Here is a 14,835-nt window from a genome sequence, read left to right as displayed (position 1 = left end):
ATAGTGAACAACGTAACCATGGATACGTAGCAGTCCAGAACTCTCAGCGCAGCCGGTGCAACAGCAAGTGAGAGTCAGTGAAGTGAGTGTGATAGTGAACAACGTAACCATGGATACGTAGCAGTCCAGAACTCTCAGCGCAGCCGGTGCAACAGCAAGTGAGAGTCAGTGAAGTGAGTGTGATAGTGACAATGTAACCATGGATACTTAGCAGTCCAGAACTCTCAGTGCAGCCGGTGCAACAGCAAGCGAGAGTCAGGGAAGTGAGTGTGATAGTGAACAGCGTAACCATGGATACGTAGCAGTCCAGAACTCTCAGCGCAGCCAGTGCAACAGCAAGTGAGAGTCAGTGAAGTGAGTGTGATAGTGAACAACGTAACCATCGATACGTAGCAGTCTAGAATGTGCTCCATGCGCACCGAACGCTACCCCGTGCTGATAGGTGTCTGGCAATTTTTGGTTTTAAAGTAGTATGAACTTTGTCTTGCGAGGCACTTTGAGGCTATGCAGGAAGTAAGGTTCCCATGGGTCTGGAGACAAGAGGAGGTGCGGGGTGCCTCTAGGGGTGTTTGTTGGTTTCAGTCACGCGCTGCTGGGAAGGATCAACTGGCAGAGTCCTGCCTTCTGTCTATAGAGCTAGTTTCCTTGCCCTTTCTGATCTTCAACCACTGTCCCAAAGGGGGAAGAGGTGGTTCCATTGCCCCGGTTTGATCTCCCAATCGTTTGTCGTAGGGGTCGGAGGGGGGGGCAGGGGAGTCATGAAGTGTATGAAGCATCCTAACAGGGTTCATTGCATGGAAATGTTGGGCTCGCCTGATCTTGATTTGCAAGCAAGGGATTGTCAATTTGGACAAAATCCTTTTTTCCAACTACCCCTGAAGGTAAATGTGAGATGACTGAAAGGATCTAGTTCCTGGCTTTGGGTTCTAGGACAGAGAATCTCCTCTTCCCTGCAACCCTGATGCCCAGCTCTGGTGCTAGAGGTGAGACTTCTAATGTGTTTGCCAAAACAAAGTCTTGAAAAAGACCAAAGGGTTAGAGACATGTGTTGGCAGAATGGTTGATGAATTTAGACTAAATGTTTTATAATTTTTGGACAAGTTGGCTTAAGCAATGAGCTTTGGGCAAGTTGATGTAGTAATATATGTATTGCAAGGGTGCAGAAGTAAGGCTCCGACACAATGGTGGCATATTTTTGGGTACAAACTTGTATTGATCAAGAAAGGGTTGGAAAAATGCTTCTCTAACCCTAAAGCTAAAATGGGGTGTCCCTGCCTCAAAGGAAACTAGTGAAATTGTCAGGATGTCCAGAAGTCAATCACTGCCATGTCTGAAAGCTGACCTCTGACCCTAAAACTAATAACTTAAACCAACTGTGCAAGGATGATCTCTTCCCAGAGTAAAGTGTTCATGTTAGCTCCAACCAATAGAAAGGTTCCCAGTCTCTAGGGTAATCTGATGAAATAAACAATGTTCACAAATGTAGGGGTGTGCTCCTTTGCCCTAGACTTCTTATTCTACTTTCCTTCCTTGTGGGCTCCTGAGCCCCGTATCCTTTTCGGTGAATGTCACTGGGCAATTCACAAGGATAACCTTCTCGGATTCACAGTTCTTTATCCCACCAACTAGGCACACTTCCCTACCAAGAGGAGGGTTCCCTCCAGTCAGTGTTTTTCAGTTCCAGCGTTCTTAACCCTCTTATTCTCAGCCTGTCATGTGGGTGCGGGTCCCCGACTTGCAATATTCTGAATGGCTTGGTTGACTCTCCTGCCAAGCAACTTTCCTCTCGTGGACTGACTGTCTCTCTTTCCCTCACAGGGTCCCAAGCCCTCTTATTCTTTGTTACTTTAGAGTCTTGTCTCTCGTATGGGTGTGGGTCCCAGACTCGTACTGTTATATTTGCTCGGTTTACTCCCCTGCCAAGTGAACCACTCTTGCTTCTTTTTCAATCAGGGTCCGAGACCATTGTATACTGCGCTTCTCATGTGGATGCGAGACCCAGACTCACAATTCACTATCAAATCTGTTTGGTTCGCTCTCCTTCCAAACATACAATTCCTCTTTCTATATCTTGCTAATTCTCTGGGTCCCAGACGCTCTTATATTTTGACTTCCATATGGGGGGAGGTGCCAGACTCGCAATCTCTTCTCACTGTCCCAGACCCTCTCATTTCAGCTTCTGCTTTCACCCTCTTGCTTCGCCAACCTGTAGCACCTTTCAGGTAACCCATGTACTTGTTTGTCTCTTCCGTGCAGATACTAGTGTTTCCCGAGCAGCTGCGTCCCTTCTCAATGTTCCGGTAGTGTTTGGGTAACCGGCGGAGTCTGCAGCGGCTCTGCAGACATCCGACTCTTCCCGGCTGTGTGTCCTCTCTCTCAAGCCCTTTGCCAGGGCCTGGGACACCCAGAGGTTTCACTCTGCAGCAGCCATGTTCCCATGTTCGGGTTCTCCTCCGTTAATGGCTTACCTTTCGACTCTCGTCTGGTGCACAGCTCCTGGGGTTCGTCCTCCTCGGATCAGTCTTTTTAGCGTCCCAGCTGAGCTGTTTTTAAACTCCCACGCTGAATTGTTGTAAACACTCCCTCTGGTTCTCTAGAGTGATCCTCGTACTCCCAGTCATCATCTTCTTCTCAGTACTTGTAAAGCTGCATGTAACATACTTCGTATTCTCTGGTATTTCAATCTGATCAAGTATATCAAGTTGACTGACTTGACAACAGAACACATTGGCTCTGTCTAGAGAGGGGGAGGAGGATTTGGAATGGAGATGGGGTTGGGTGTGTTGAAGCAGGCCATAATGTGTTTTCTGAGAATGGTCGACACCAATCCCAGTCCCCAATTCTTCCCCATGTGATAGGGGGACTATTGTACTGTGGACGGACTGCCCTAGCCCATGGGTGTAATTCTAGGGGGAGACAGGGGTGTTTGTCCCCCCCATCTTTCATGGCACACCATTTTGTCCCCATTCATTTGACTGGGGCACCTTTTCTTCAGATGTCATGTCCCCCCCAACATTTTCAGCAAAGTTACTCCACTGCCCTATCCCCTGGGAAAGGTCTCCCCCAGGAAAGGTCTCCCCCAGGGGAGAAGGGTCGCCCTCCACAGATTCCTCACGCTATATAGCAAACTAGGGCCAGTGGTTTGTGCACTTTGGACAAGTTGATTTATGGAATTGACGAAGTTTACGAATTGTGGGCAAGTTGATTTGTGAATCTATGCATAGAGCCAACTGGGAAAAAGTGGTCTATGAAGTTTGGACAAGTTGGTCTATGGAATTGATTAATTGCTTCAAGAATTTTGGGTAAAGTGATGTATAGGTATGTAGAAAACAAATCGAAATAATTAGAATAAAGCTATCCTACCATGATTAAAACCGACCGTGTCTCATATATGATTAAGAGTATGTAAGGTTGTGCACTCATAACCCTACACAAGTACCTTGGACCTGTGGCATTGGGCATGGCCACTCCCTAGTTGTGTGCATGCAGCAATCTCGAGTAATAGTGTCCATTGCCCGCACCTTGCTGCATCCCACAAGAATTCCATGCGCTAAAATATGACTCCTAACTGAGCTCTCTGCGCATCACCCGGACTCTGAAGTGTGGGTGTTGTGACCATCCCCATGAGCCCAATGCAATCAGCTCTTTGTCTAGGAGATCTAGGAGAGTGCCGTGAAGAGGTCCCCTGCACCCACTTCCTGAACAGCAAACTCTGACCATAATGGCAGGTTCCAGCAAAGGCTACCAGCTGATTCCTCGGGAACAAGCTGCTTCCTGCGCCCCCTAAGGCGACATCATGGTTTGGGGCAGGCATTATCCAGGTAACATTAAAAGACTCACAAGTTGGTTATTCAATCAAACCAACCTGGGCGTCTACGCTTTGGCCGTCCCACAGTAGGTGTTTGTTGCTAGTTTAATTCCACAGAAATTGACGATCTTGCCACGCATATGCCATCACGACCGCACTACCTTGCCACGCATATGCCATCACGACCGCACTACCTTGTCAAGCATATGCCATCACGACCGCACTACCTTGCCACGCATATGCCATCACGACCGCACTACCTTGCCACGCATATGCCATCACGACCGCACTACCTTGTCAAGCATATGCCATCACCACCGCACTACCTTGTCAAGCATGTGCCATCACGACCGCACTACCTTGTCAAGCATGTGCCATCACGACCGCACTACATTGTCAAGCATATGCCATCACAACCGCACTACCTTGTCAAGCATGTGCCATCACGACCGCACTACCTTGCCACGCATATGCCATCACGACCGCACTACCTTGTCAAGCATATGCCATCACGACCGCACTACCTTGCCACGCATATGCCATCACGACCGCACTACCTTGCCACGCATATGCCATCACGACCGCACTACCTTGTCAAGCATATGCCATCACCACCGCACTACCTTGTCAAGCATGTGCCATCACGACCGCACTACCTTGTCAAGCATGTGCCATCACGACCGCACTACATTGTCAAGCATATGCCATCACAACCGCACTACCTTGTCAAGCATATGCCATCACGACCGCACTACCTTGTCAAGCATATGCCATCACGACCGCACTACCTTGTCAAGCATATGCCATCACGACCGCACTACCTTGACGAACATGCCATCACCACTGCACTACCTTGTCAAACATGCCATCACCACTGCACTACCTTGTCAAACATGCCATCACCACTGCGCTTCCTTGTCAAGCATTTGCCATCACCACCGCACTTCCTTGTTGAAGCATATGCCATCACCACCACACTACCTTATCAAGCATGTGCCATCACGACCGCACTACCTTATCAAGCATTTGCCATCACCACCGCACTTCCTTGTCAAGCATATGCCATCATGACCGCACTACCGTATCAAAATATGCCATCAGCACTGCACTACCTTATCAAGCATGTGCCATCACGACCGCACTACCTTATCAAGCATTTGCCATCACCACCGCACTTCCTTGTCAAGCATATGCCATCAGCACTGCACTACCTTGGCACATGTATGCCATCACCACCACACTACCTTATCAAGCATTTGCCATCGCCACCGCACTTCCTTGTCCACCACTGCACTACCTTGTCAAGCAAATGCCATCACCACCGCACTTCCTTGTTGAAGCATATGCCATCACCACCACACTACCTTATCAAGCATGTGCCATCACGACCGCACTACCTTATCAAGCATTTGCCATCACCACCGCACTTCCTTGTCAAGCATATGCCATCATGACCGCACTACCCTATCAAAATATGCCATCGGCACTGCACTACCTTATCAAGCATGTGCCATCACGACCGCACTACCTTATCAAGCATTTGCCATCACCACCGCACTTCCTTGTCAAGCATATGCCATCAGCACTGCACTACCTTGGCACATGTATGCCATCACCACCACACTACCTTATCAAGCATTTGCCATCGCCACCGCACTTCCTTGTCCACCACTGCACTACCTTGTCAAGCAAATGCCATCACCACCGCACTACCTTATCAAGCATATGCCATCACCACCGCACAACCTTGTCAAGCATATGCCATCACCACCGCACAACCTTGTCAAGCATATGCCATCACCACTGCACTACCTTGTCAAGCATATGCCATCACGACCGCACTACCTTGTCAAGCATATGCCATCACGACCGCACTACCTTGTCAAGCATGTGCCATCACGACCGCACTACCTTGTCAAGCATGTGCCATCACGACCGCACTACATTGTCAAGCATATGCCATCACGACCGCACTACCTTGTCAAGCATATGCCATCACGACCGCACTACCTTGTCAAGCATATGCCATCACGACCGCACTACCTTGTCAAGCATATGCCATCACGACCGCACTACCTTGACGAACATGCCATCACCACTGCACTACCTTGTCAAACATGCCATCACCACTGCACTACCTTGTCAAACATGCCATCACCACTGCACTTCCTTGTCAAGCATTTGCCATCACCACCGCACTTCCTTGTTGAAGCATATGCCATCACCACCACGCTACCTTATCAAGCATGTGCCATCACGACCGCACTACCTTATCAAGCATTTGCCATCACCACCGCACTTCCTTGTCAAGCATATGCCATCATGACCGCACTACCGTATCAAAATATGCCATCAGCACTGCACTACCTTATCAAGCATGTGCCATCACGACCGCACTACCTTATCAAGCATTTGCCATCACCACCGCACTTCCTTGTCAAGCATATGCCATCAGCACTGCACTACCTTGGCACATGTATGCCATCACCACCACACTACCTTGTCAAGCAAATGCCATCGCCACCGCACTACCTTGTCAAGCAAATGCCATCACCACCGCACTACCTTATCAAGCATATGCCATCACCACCGCACAACCTTGTCAAGCATATGCCATCACCACCGCACAACCTTGTCAAGCATATGCCATCACCACTGCACTACCTTGTCAAGCATATGCCATCACCACCGCACAACCTTGTCAAGCATATGCCTTCACCACTGCGCTACCTTGGCACACGTATACCATCACCACTGCACTACCTTGGCACACGTATACCATCACCAGTGCACTACCTCGTCAAACATATGCCATCACCACCACACTTCCATGGCACATGTATGCCGTCAGCTCTTCCGGTAGCCAATGGCTCATGGACCAGCTGAAATTCAATTTACAATTACTGAATACAAGCACCTGCTTTTCCCCTTTTCTTATATTGTTGACATCATAAGGATGACCAGTTACCCTTAGTCCCTCCCCTATATATTATGTCATGAGGATTATCAGTTTCCTTAGTGCTTTCCTGATAGTGTTGATCTCATAAGGATTATCAGTCACCCCTAGTTACTCTCTAAAATGTTTCACATTGTACACATTACCGGTCGCCCTAAATCCCTTCCTGGTACTGTTGATATCCTATGTAATATCACTCACCCTTAGTTCGACCCTGATATTTATTTGATATAGGTTATCAAATTGTTTATCTTCCTCTTTGATATTGTTGATACATAAGGATCATCAGTCGCCATTAGTCCCTCCCTGATATTGCGGATGTCATAAGGATTATGAGTCGCCCTTTGTCCCTCCCTGATATTGCGGATGTCATAAGGATTATGAGTCGCCCTTATACCCTCCCTGATATTGCGGATGTCATAAGGATTATGAGTCGCCCTTATACCCTCCCTGATATTGCGGATGTCATAAGGATTATGAGTCGCCCTTTGTCCCTCCCTGATATTGCGGATGTCATAAGGATTATGAGTCGCCCTTATACCCTCCCTGATATTGCGGATGTCATAAGGATTATGAGTCGCCCTTTGTCCCTCCCTGATATTGCGGATGTCATAAGGATAATGAGTCGCCCTTTGTCCCTCCATGATATTGCGGATGTCATAAGGATTATGAGTCGCCCTTATGCCCTCCCTGATATTGCGGATGTCATAAGGATTATGAGTCGCCCTTTGTCCCTCCATGATATTGCGGATGTCATAAGGATTATGAGTCGCCCTTTGTCCCTCCCTGATATTGCGGATGTCATAAGGATTATGAGTCGCCCTTATACCCTCCCTGATATTGCGGATGTCATAAGGATTATGAGTCGCCCTTTGTCCCTCCCTGATATTGCGGATGTCATAAGGATAATGAGTCGCCCTTTGTCCCTCCATGATATTGCGGATGTCATAAGGATTATGAGTCGCCCTTTGTCCCTCCATGATATTGCGGATGTCATAAGGATTATGAGTCGCCCTTTGTCCCTCCATGATATTGCGGATGTCATAAGGATTATGAGTCGCCCTTTGTCCCTCCCTGATATTGCGGATGTCATACGGATTATGAGTCGCCCTTTGTCCCTCCCTCCCTAGTGTTGAGTTTGTAAGGATTATCCGTCGCCCTTAGTCCCTCCCTGATATTGCGGATGTCATAAGGATTATGGGGGTCATTACGACCCAGGCGGTAAGTACGCCAACTTTACCACCATGGTGTAAACCATGTTTACACCATGGTGGATGGCAGATTTACCGCCCCATTCCAAGGTGAGTGGGGCGGTAAATCCCCATTTCCCATTTTACCCTTCCCCATTCCCATTTTTGCCCCCTAGAGCATAATGGGAGTGGGGAAGGCGCTAATTACGCCACCGTAAATTACGGTGGCGTAATTAGCACTAAGGCGGTTTAGCGCCATGGATTTTAACGGCTGCTAAAAGCAGCCGTTAAAATCGGAATCAGGCGTTAAGGGTTAACGATGGCGTTAAGGGTTAACGATGGCGTTAAGGGTTAACGATGGCGTTAACCCTTAACGCCTGAGTTGTAATGAGGCCCTATGAGTCGCCCTTTGACACTCCCTGAATTGCTGTCATAAGGATTATCAGTCGCCCTTCGACCCTCCCTCCTGTTATTGAGTTTATAAGGATTTTCAGTCGCCCTTAGCCCCTCCTGGATTTATTGACACGTTTATTGTGGAGTTCTTTTTTTTTTTAAAAAAAAATTTTCAGGTTCTTTTTTTTTTTAATTGTAGGTTGTTCACTTCTTTTTAAAGTATTCTTCAATGACATCCTTAGCCTGAGACTCTTTGCCATAGTCCTTGACAACGACACAGCTGCAGCCAACCACCTTTCGGGGTTTGCCTTCTCTGTCAATTTTACAAAGGCCAACCCACTCACCGAGCTTCTTGTTGTCGTCAACTTTAATCAAGTTGATTTGGTGTTCAGCACAAAGTGCCTCGACCAGCTTGACATACATGGGCTCGTCGCATTTTGAAGCAAGTACACAAAGGTGAGCTTGACGTTTGTCCAAGGCCTTGGCAGCTTCACGAATGCCACGGGCTAATCCATCATGGATGAGTGCGGTCTTAAGCACCTCTTGCAGAGCAGTGTTGACATCCATTACACCTCCAGCAGAAATGCCTTCCTCGGCCATCGTTGGACTTTTTGTCAGACGGGTTTCACAGTTCGAATCTCATCGGCGGCGGGGAGTTCTTGAGAATGGTTAATGGCCCCTTGCTCTTTCCCTGGTAGTGTTCCTAATAATGGTGGATGGCGCTGATTGTGGACTGGTTCAGGAGAGCTCGTCTCCTATTGGCTGCATCACCAGAGATAGAATGGCGAAGGGCTGCAGTGTGGGGCCTGCATCAGTCGCTGCTAAATCCCCCATTCTCGTCCTTTAGGCTATCTCTAGTCTCTGGGAATGTGCTGTCAATTCTTTCAGCTCTAGCATGAACCAGGTGCCTGGTGTCTCTGCTGTCCACCCTTCACTGGGAGGCCATCTCTAGTCTCTGGGAATGTGCTGTCAATTCTTTCAGCTCGGGCATGAACCAGGTGCCTGGTGTCTCTGCTGTCCACCCTTCACTGGGAGGCCATCTCTAGTCTCTGGGAATGTGCTGTCAATTCTTTCAGCTCTGGCATGAACCAGGGGCCTGGTGTCTCTGCTGTCCACCCTTCACTGCGAGGCCATCTCTAGTCTCTGGGAATGTGCTGTCAATTCTTTCAGCTCGGGCATGAACCAGGTGGCCTGATGTCTGTGCTGTCCACCCTTCGCTGCGAGGCCATCTCTAGTCTCTGGGAATGTGCTGTCAATTCTTTCAGCTCGGGCATGAACCAGGTGCCTGGTGTCTCTGCTGTCCACCCTTCGCTGGGAGGCCATCTCTAGTCTCTGGGAATGTGCTGTCAATTCTTTCAGCTCGGGCATGAACCAGGTGCCTGGTGTCTCTGCTGTCCACCCTTCGCTGGGAGGCCATCTCTAGTCTCTGGGAATGGGCTGTCAATTCTTTCAGCTCAGGCATGAACCAGGGGCCTGGTATCTCTGCTGTCACCCTTCGCTGGGAGGCCACCTCTAGTCTCTGGGAATGGGCTGTCAATTCTTTCAGCTCTGGCATAAACCAGGGGCCTGGTGTCTCTGCTGTCACTCTTCGCTGCGGGGCCATCTCTAGTCTCTGGGAATGTGCTGTCAATTCTTTCGGCTCGGGCATGAACCAGGTGCCTGGTGTCTCTGCTGTCCAACCTTTGCTGGGAGGCCATCTCTAGTCTCTGGGAATGTGCTGTCAATTCTTTCAGCTCGGGCATGAACCAGGTGGCCTGATGTCTGTGCTGTCCACCCTTCACTGCGAGGCCATCTCTAGTCTCTGGGAATGTGCTGTCAATTCTTTCAGCTGAGGCATGAACCAGGTGCCTGGTGTCTCTGCTGTCCAACCTTCGCTGGGAGGCCACCTCTAGTCTCTGGGAATGGGCTGTCAATTCTTTCAGCTCGGGCATGAACCAGGCGCCTGGTGTCTCTGCGGTCCAATCTTTGCTGGGAGGCCATCTCTAGTCTCTGGGAATGTGCTGTCAATTCTTTCAGCTCGGGCATGAACCAGGTGGCCTGATGTCTGTGCTGTCCACCCTTCACTGCGAGGCCATCTCTAGTTTCTGGGAATGTGCTGTCAATTCTTTCAGCTCGGGCCTGAACCAGGCGCCTGGTGTCTCTGCTGTCCAACCTTCGCTGGGAGGCCATCTCTAGTCTCTGGGAATGTGCTGTCAATTCTTTCAGCTCTGGCATGAACCAGGTGGCCTGATGTCTGTGCTGTCCACCCTTCACTGGGAGGCCATTTCTAGTCCCTGGGAATGTGTTGTCAATTCTTTCAGCTGAGGCATGAACCAGGTGCCTGGTGTCTCTGCTGTCCAACCTTTGCCGGGATGCCATCTCTAGTCTCTGGCAATGTGCTGTCGATTCTTTCAGCTCGGGCATGAACCAGGTGCCTGGTGTCTCTGCTGTCCCCCTTTCGCAGGGAGGCCACCTCTAGTCTCTGGGAATGGGCTGTCAATTCTTTCAGCTCGGGCATGAACCAGGTGCATGGTGTCTCTGCTGCCCCCCCTTCGCGGGGAGGCCACCTCTGGTCTCTGGGAATGGGCTGTCAATTCTTTCAGCTCGGGCATGAACCAGGTGCATGGTGTCTCTGCTGCCCCCCCTTTGCCGGGAGGCCAACTCTGGTCTCTGGGAATGGGCTGTCAATTCTTTCAGCTCGGGCATGAACCAGGTGCCTGGTGTCTCTGCTGTCCAACCTTCACCGGGAGGCCATCGCTAGTCCCTGGGAATGTGCTGTCAATTCTTTCAGTTCGGGCATGAACCACGGGCCTGGTGTCTCTGCTGTCCAACCTTCACCGGGAGGCCATCGCTAGTCCCTGGGAATGTGCTGTCAATTCTTTCAGTTCGGGAATGAACCAGGGGCCTGGTGTCTCTGCTGTCACCCTTCGCTGGGAGGCCATCTCTAGTCTCTGGGAATGTGCTGTCAATTCTTTCTGCTCGGGCATGAACCAGGTGGCCTGATGTCTCTGCTGTCCAACCTTTGCTAGGAGGCCATCTTTAGTGTCTGGGGATGTGCTGTCAATTCTTTCAGCTCTGGTATGAACCAGGTGCCTGGTGTCTGTGCTGTCCACCCTTCGCCGGTAGGCCACCTATAGTCTCTGGGAATGTGCTGTCAATTCTTGCAGCTGGGGCATGAACCAGGTGCCTGGTGTCTGTGCTGTCCACCCTTCGCTGGGGGCCAGAATATTCCCTTGAGTTGATACTGGTTGACCGAGGAGTTTCGTCATTGGTAAACTTGGCATCTTGGCACGTTAGTGGCTTCCTTGCGCCGTGTTTAGGAGACAGGGCATCTTCGCACAGTCCCGCGTCTGCCCTCGGCTAGAAAGGGAGTTGATGTCCTGGACTAGTCCTTGCTCTGGCCTAATGGGGCGAGCCGCTTCCTTTGCCCCCGTCTGACCTCCAGCGGGGTTGGATCCAAAGACAGAAAGCAACTTGAAGAAAAGCAAAGGGTTGGGGGGTCTTTGAAAGAGACCCCGGAGCACAAAAGGAGAAAGCTGGGCTCCCTCGGGGGGTGGGAGTTTGGGGGCGGGAATTATTTTCTCTGACATTTAAACCTTTGGAAAAAGGACTGTTTTGATATCAGACTCCTCCGGCCCCCGCCCCACTAGGTATGAAACCATTTGGAGTGTCTGGGAGTCTGAATGGGAGAGGGGGAGAAAGGCCGCCAGAAATAGTCGCCTGTGCGAGGCGCAGAGAATGGAGTTGAGCCGGCACTGTGCGCCCCCCAGGTAGCCCCGATTCTTCGCTCTCCTCTCACACTGCGATGCAAAAGTCACTCCAGTGAAAGGGCCATTGTGTTCTCAGGGACCGAGGGAAAGACGGCCTTATTAGGCACGGACTGTCGGTTTAACCGCTTCGCTGCTGCTGCAGATGTGCTCTGCGGTGCACGGCCAGTGGGCTTGGTGGTCGCAAGACCTCCATTGCCTGGCCTGGCAGCCCAGTGGGGTTTGAATGCCGTTTCCTGGACCCCGTTATCCTAACTTGGGATGAAGGCATGGCCGTCTCCCTGGACCTCTGCCTCTTATTATGCTGTAATGACTGGTGGGTGGCTGGGACATTTCAGAACCCTGGGTGCCAGCATGATATGAGTATCTTGGAGGGCGGGGGCGGGGTGCCCAGGGTCACACAGCATTACGCAACCTTCTTAAGTATAGTGCTGCCCGTCTGCAGTACCCGCCACCTGAACCACCATCCCTGGGGAGTGCCACGGGGTGTGGTGTCACCTACACCCATGGGCCCGCTGACCCTCCTCGCAGTGGAACCCCCGGCGTTGCTGCACGAGCCTAGGCTGAGTAGTGTGGGCTCCCTTTGCTACTCTTACCTGACCCCTACCTAAATGATAACATAGCAGACCAATTTTGTTTGTGGAAAAATGTAGGCATTTTATTTTCTTATAGAAAATACATAATAAAAAGCATATATCACAATAATTTGCTTTTGGGCACATTGTGTCCAGTTTGGAGTTGCCCAAGGCTTCTCCCAAGTCTTTGTTACCCTTGGGCATCCGTTCCTGGACACATGCTGCCTACGACTTACTTGTACGGTGTACCGAAAGAAAGTACTCGGAGTTCCGGCCCCTGCCTGCTTCCTCCTTCTTTCGTTATCTTTGTAGGGTGGGTTGGGTGGTAAACATTTTCTTTCCCCCTTTTCCAGGCCCTAGGAGCTTGCCCGAGAGAGGTGAGCTCCTTACCTGGTTTGTGCCTCATACCTTTTCCTGGGGCTACTTATACCCCCCAGCCCCTTTGTTCTTCCGTTGGGGGGCCGGGTTTCCCCCTCCCCCCTGCTGTTATCCCTCACACCTTTCCTTGGTGCCATTTCCTGTGCTTCCTGGCCATCCTGAGTTGTGGGCGCCATTTGGACGCCCCTCCCCTCGGCTTTCGCGCCGTTTCCCCCCCACCCCGCGCCTAACCTCCCAGGCCCTTTATCGTGCCGTCCTTCGTACGGCCCGGGGCCTGGGGCATAGGCTGAGTAGTGTGGGCTCCCTTTGCTACTGTTACCTGACCCCTACCTAAATAATAACATAGCAGACCAATTTTGTTTGTGGAAAAATTATAGGCCGTAGGCATTTTATTTTCTTACAGGAAATACATTATAAAAAACATATATCACAATAATTTGCTTTTGGGCACATTGTGTCCGGTTTGGAGTTGCCCAAGACTTCTCCTCCCAAGTCTTTGTTACCCTTGGGCATCCGTTCCCACACCTGAGTGGGTGTTGCCTTGGCCGCTCATGTCCCCCCAAAAGCACCTCTATCTGCATCCCCGTTCTTCCAGCGCCCTGAAAATGTTGTCAGAGAAAACTCCCATCCCCTTGGTCGACAGGTGCACCCCGTCCTGGTGAAACATGTCTGGATTGTTTTGGGAGAGACCGTGCTTTATGAAGTGGAGTCCTGTGCTCCTACAGTATTTCTCCACTGCTTTATTTAGCTTCCTTCTTGCTGTCTCGATTGCCTGCCTCCGATGTGCCCCATACCAGACTCTTTGTGCTATTACCTCCGACATAAAAATTTCAGTTTTCCACCAACTGTGTGCTATGCTATGCAGGGACTCGCAAATGTTTCCCTGTAATTCTCCCCTATTTGTGCTGACCAAATCGTTCTTCCCGAGGTGTATAACCAGGTACTCGGGGGAGAGGGGGGGGGATCCATGAAGCTGATCAAGTCCGACAACCTGTCGTGAATGTCCTCCCAGTGCATCCCCGGGAGGCCCCACCAGGATGTGATTGTTTTCTTGAAGTGGAGTCCTTGCTTCACTTCTTCAATCCACCTGCCTGCCCGTGTCACGAAGGAGTGCCCCACTATCCATGCCGACTTGTAGGGGCCCGTCTCTGTGGAAATGGGGGAGATAGAGGGTTCATATCAGTTCCTCTCTTATGTACTTTTTAAAACATTGTGACCTTCACCCCACAATCCTTTTCAAACCTTTTGCTCCCAGGCCCCCTGCCCATGCAGAAGTTGCTGCTCCTATTCTGAACGAGTGTGTTCCAAATTCATCTGGATCCCATCCTGCTTTGGCCACTGCTTGTTTCAATACTGCCTGGAACTGTTACCTGCTGAGAGCGCTGCCGTCCCTATGTATCAACAATTGCCCTCCGACCTCCGGTCGGATATCTAGGAATTCCTGGGTGATGCATCTGGGACAGTAGTCCTTCTCTCTGATGCAGTTGAGGTCTATTGCTCTCCCCTTTCCTGCCTGGTCAGTCTTGGATTTCCTTAACATTATGGACATGCCCTTGGTTCCCATACTAACATCGCTTTTTGCCAAGCCATCTCCCGCTATCGTGTTCCCCTACCCTGAAGGCCCCATAGTATGCCAAAGCGAATGCTGCCCTGAACAGTGCTGTTTCATATATGGTACTACATGTACTTTGCAATACTTTTAACAGAATCACTAGTTTCCCATAATTCAGCGGTCTCCTGCTGTCCGGTTCTTCCCCTCTAGCTTTGCCCAACCCTTCATTGCATACTT

The 14,835-nt window shown here is 50.4% G+C and overlaps 2 protein-coding genes across 3 annotated transcripts in view; one reads left to right on the top strand and one right to left on the bottom strand.

Annotated features, from left to right (window-relative positions):
* The window catches only part of MED27 (mediator complex subunit 27), a 1,466,317-nt gene that overhangs the window by 1,401,841 nt on the left and 49,641 nt on the right, over nucleotides 1-14,835 (top strand). The gene's annotated exons all lie outside the window — the stretch shown is intronic.
* Nucleotides 8,525-9,005, bottom strand: LOC138471607 (small ribosomal subunit protein eS12-like). Its single transcript, XM_069609297.1, has one exon. It carries the CDS (start codon nucleotides 8,945-8,947, stop codon nucleotides 8,552-8,554), a length of 396 nt encoding a protein of 131 aa, XP_069465398.1. The 5' UTR covers nucleotides 8,948-9,005; the 3' UTR covers nucleotides 8,525-8,551.

This window comes from Ambystoma mexicanum, chromosome 8 (genome assembly GCF_040938575.1).
Source record: "Ambystoma mexicanum isolate Mex_15411 chromosome 8, UKY_AmexF1_1, whole genome shotgun sequence".
Taxonomy (NCBI): Eukaryota; Metazoa; Chordata; class Amphibia; order Caudata; family Ambystomatidae; genus Ambystoma; species Ambystoma mexicanum.
This window is presented reverse-complemented; position numbering and strand designations above follow the sequence as displayed.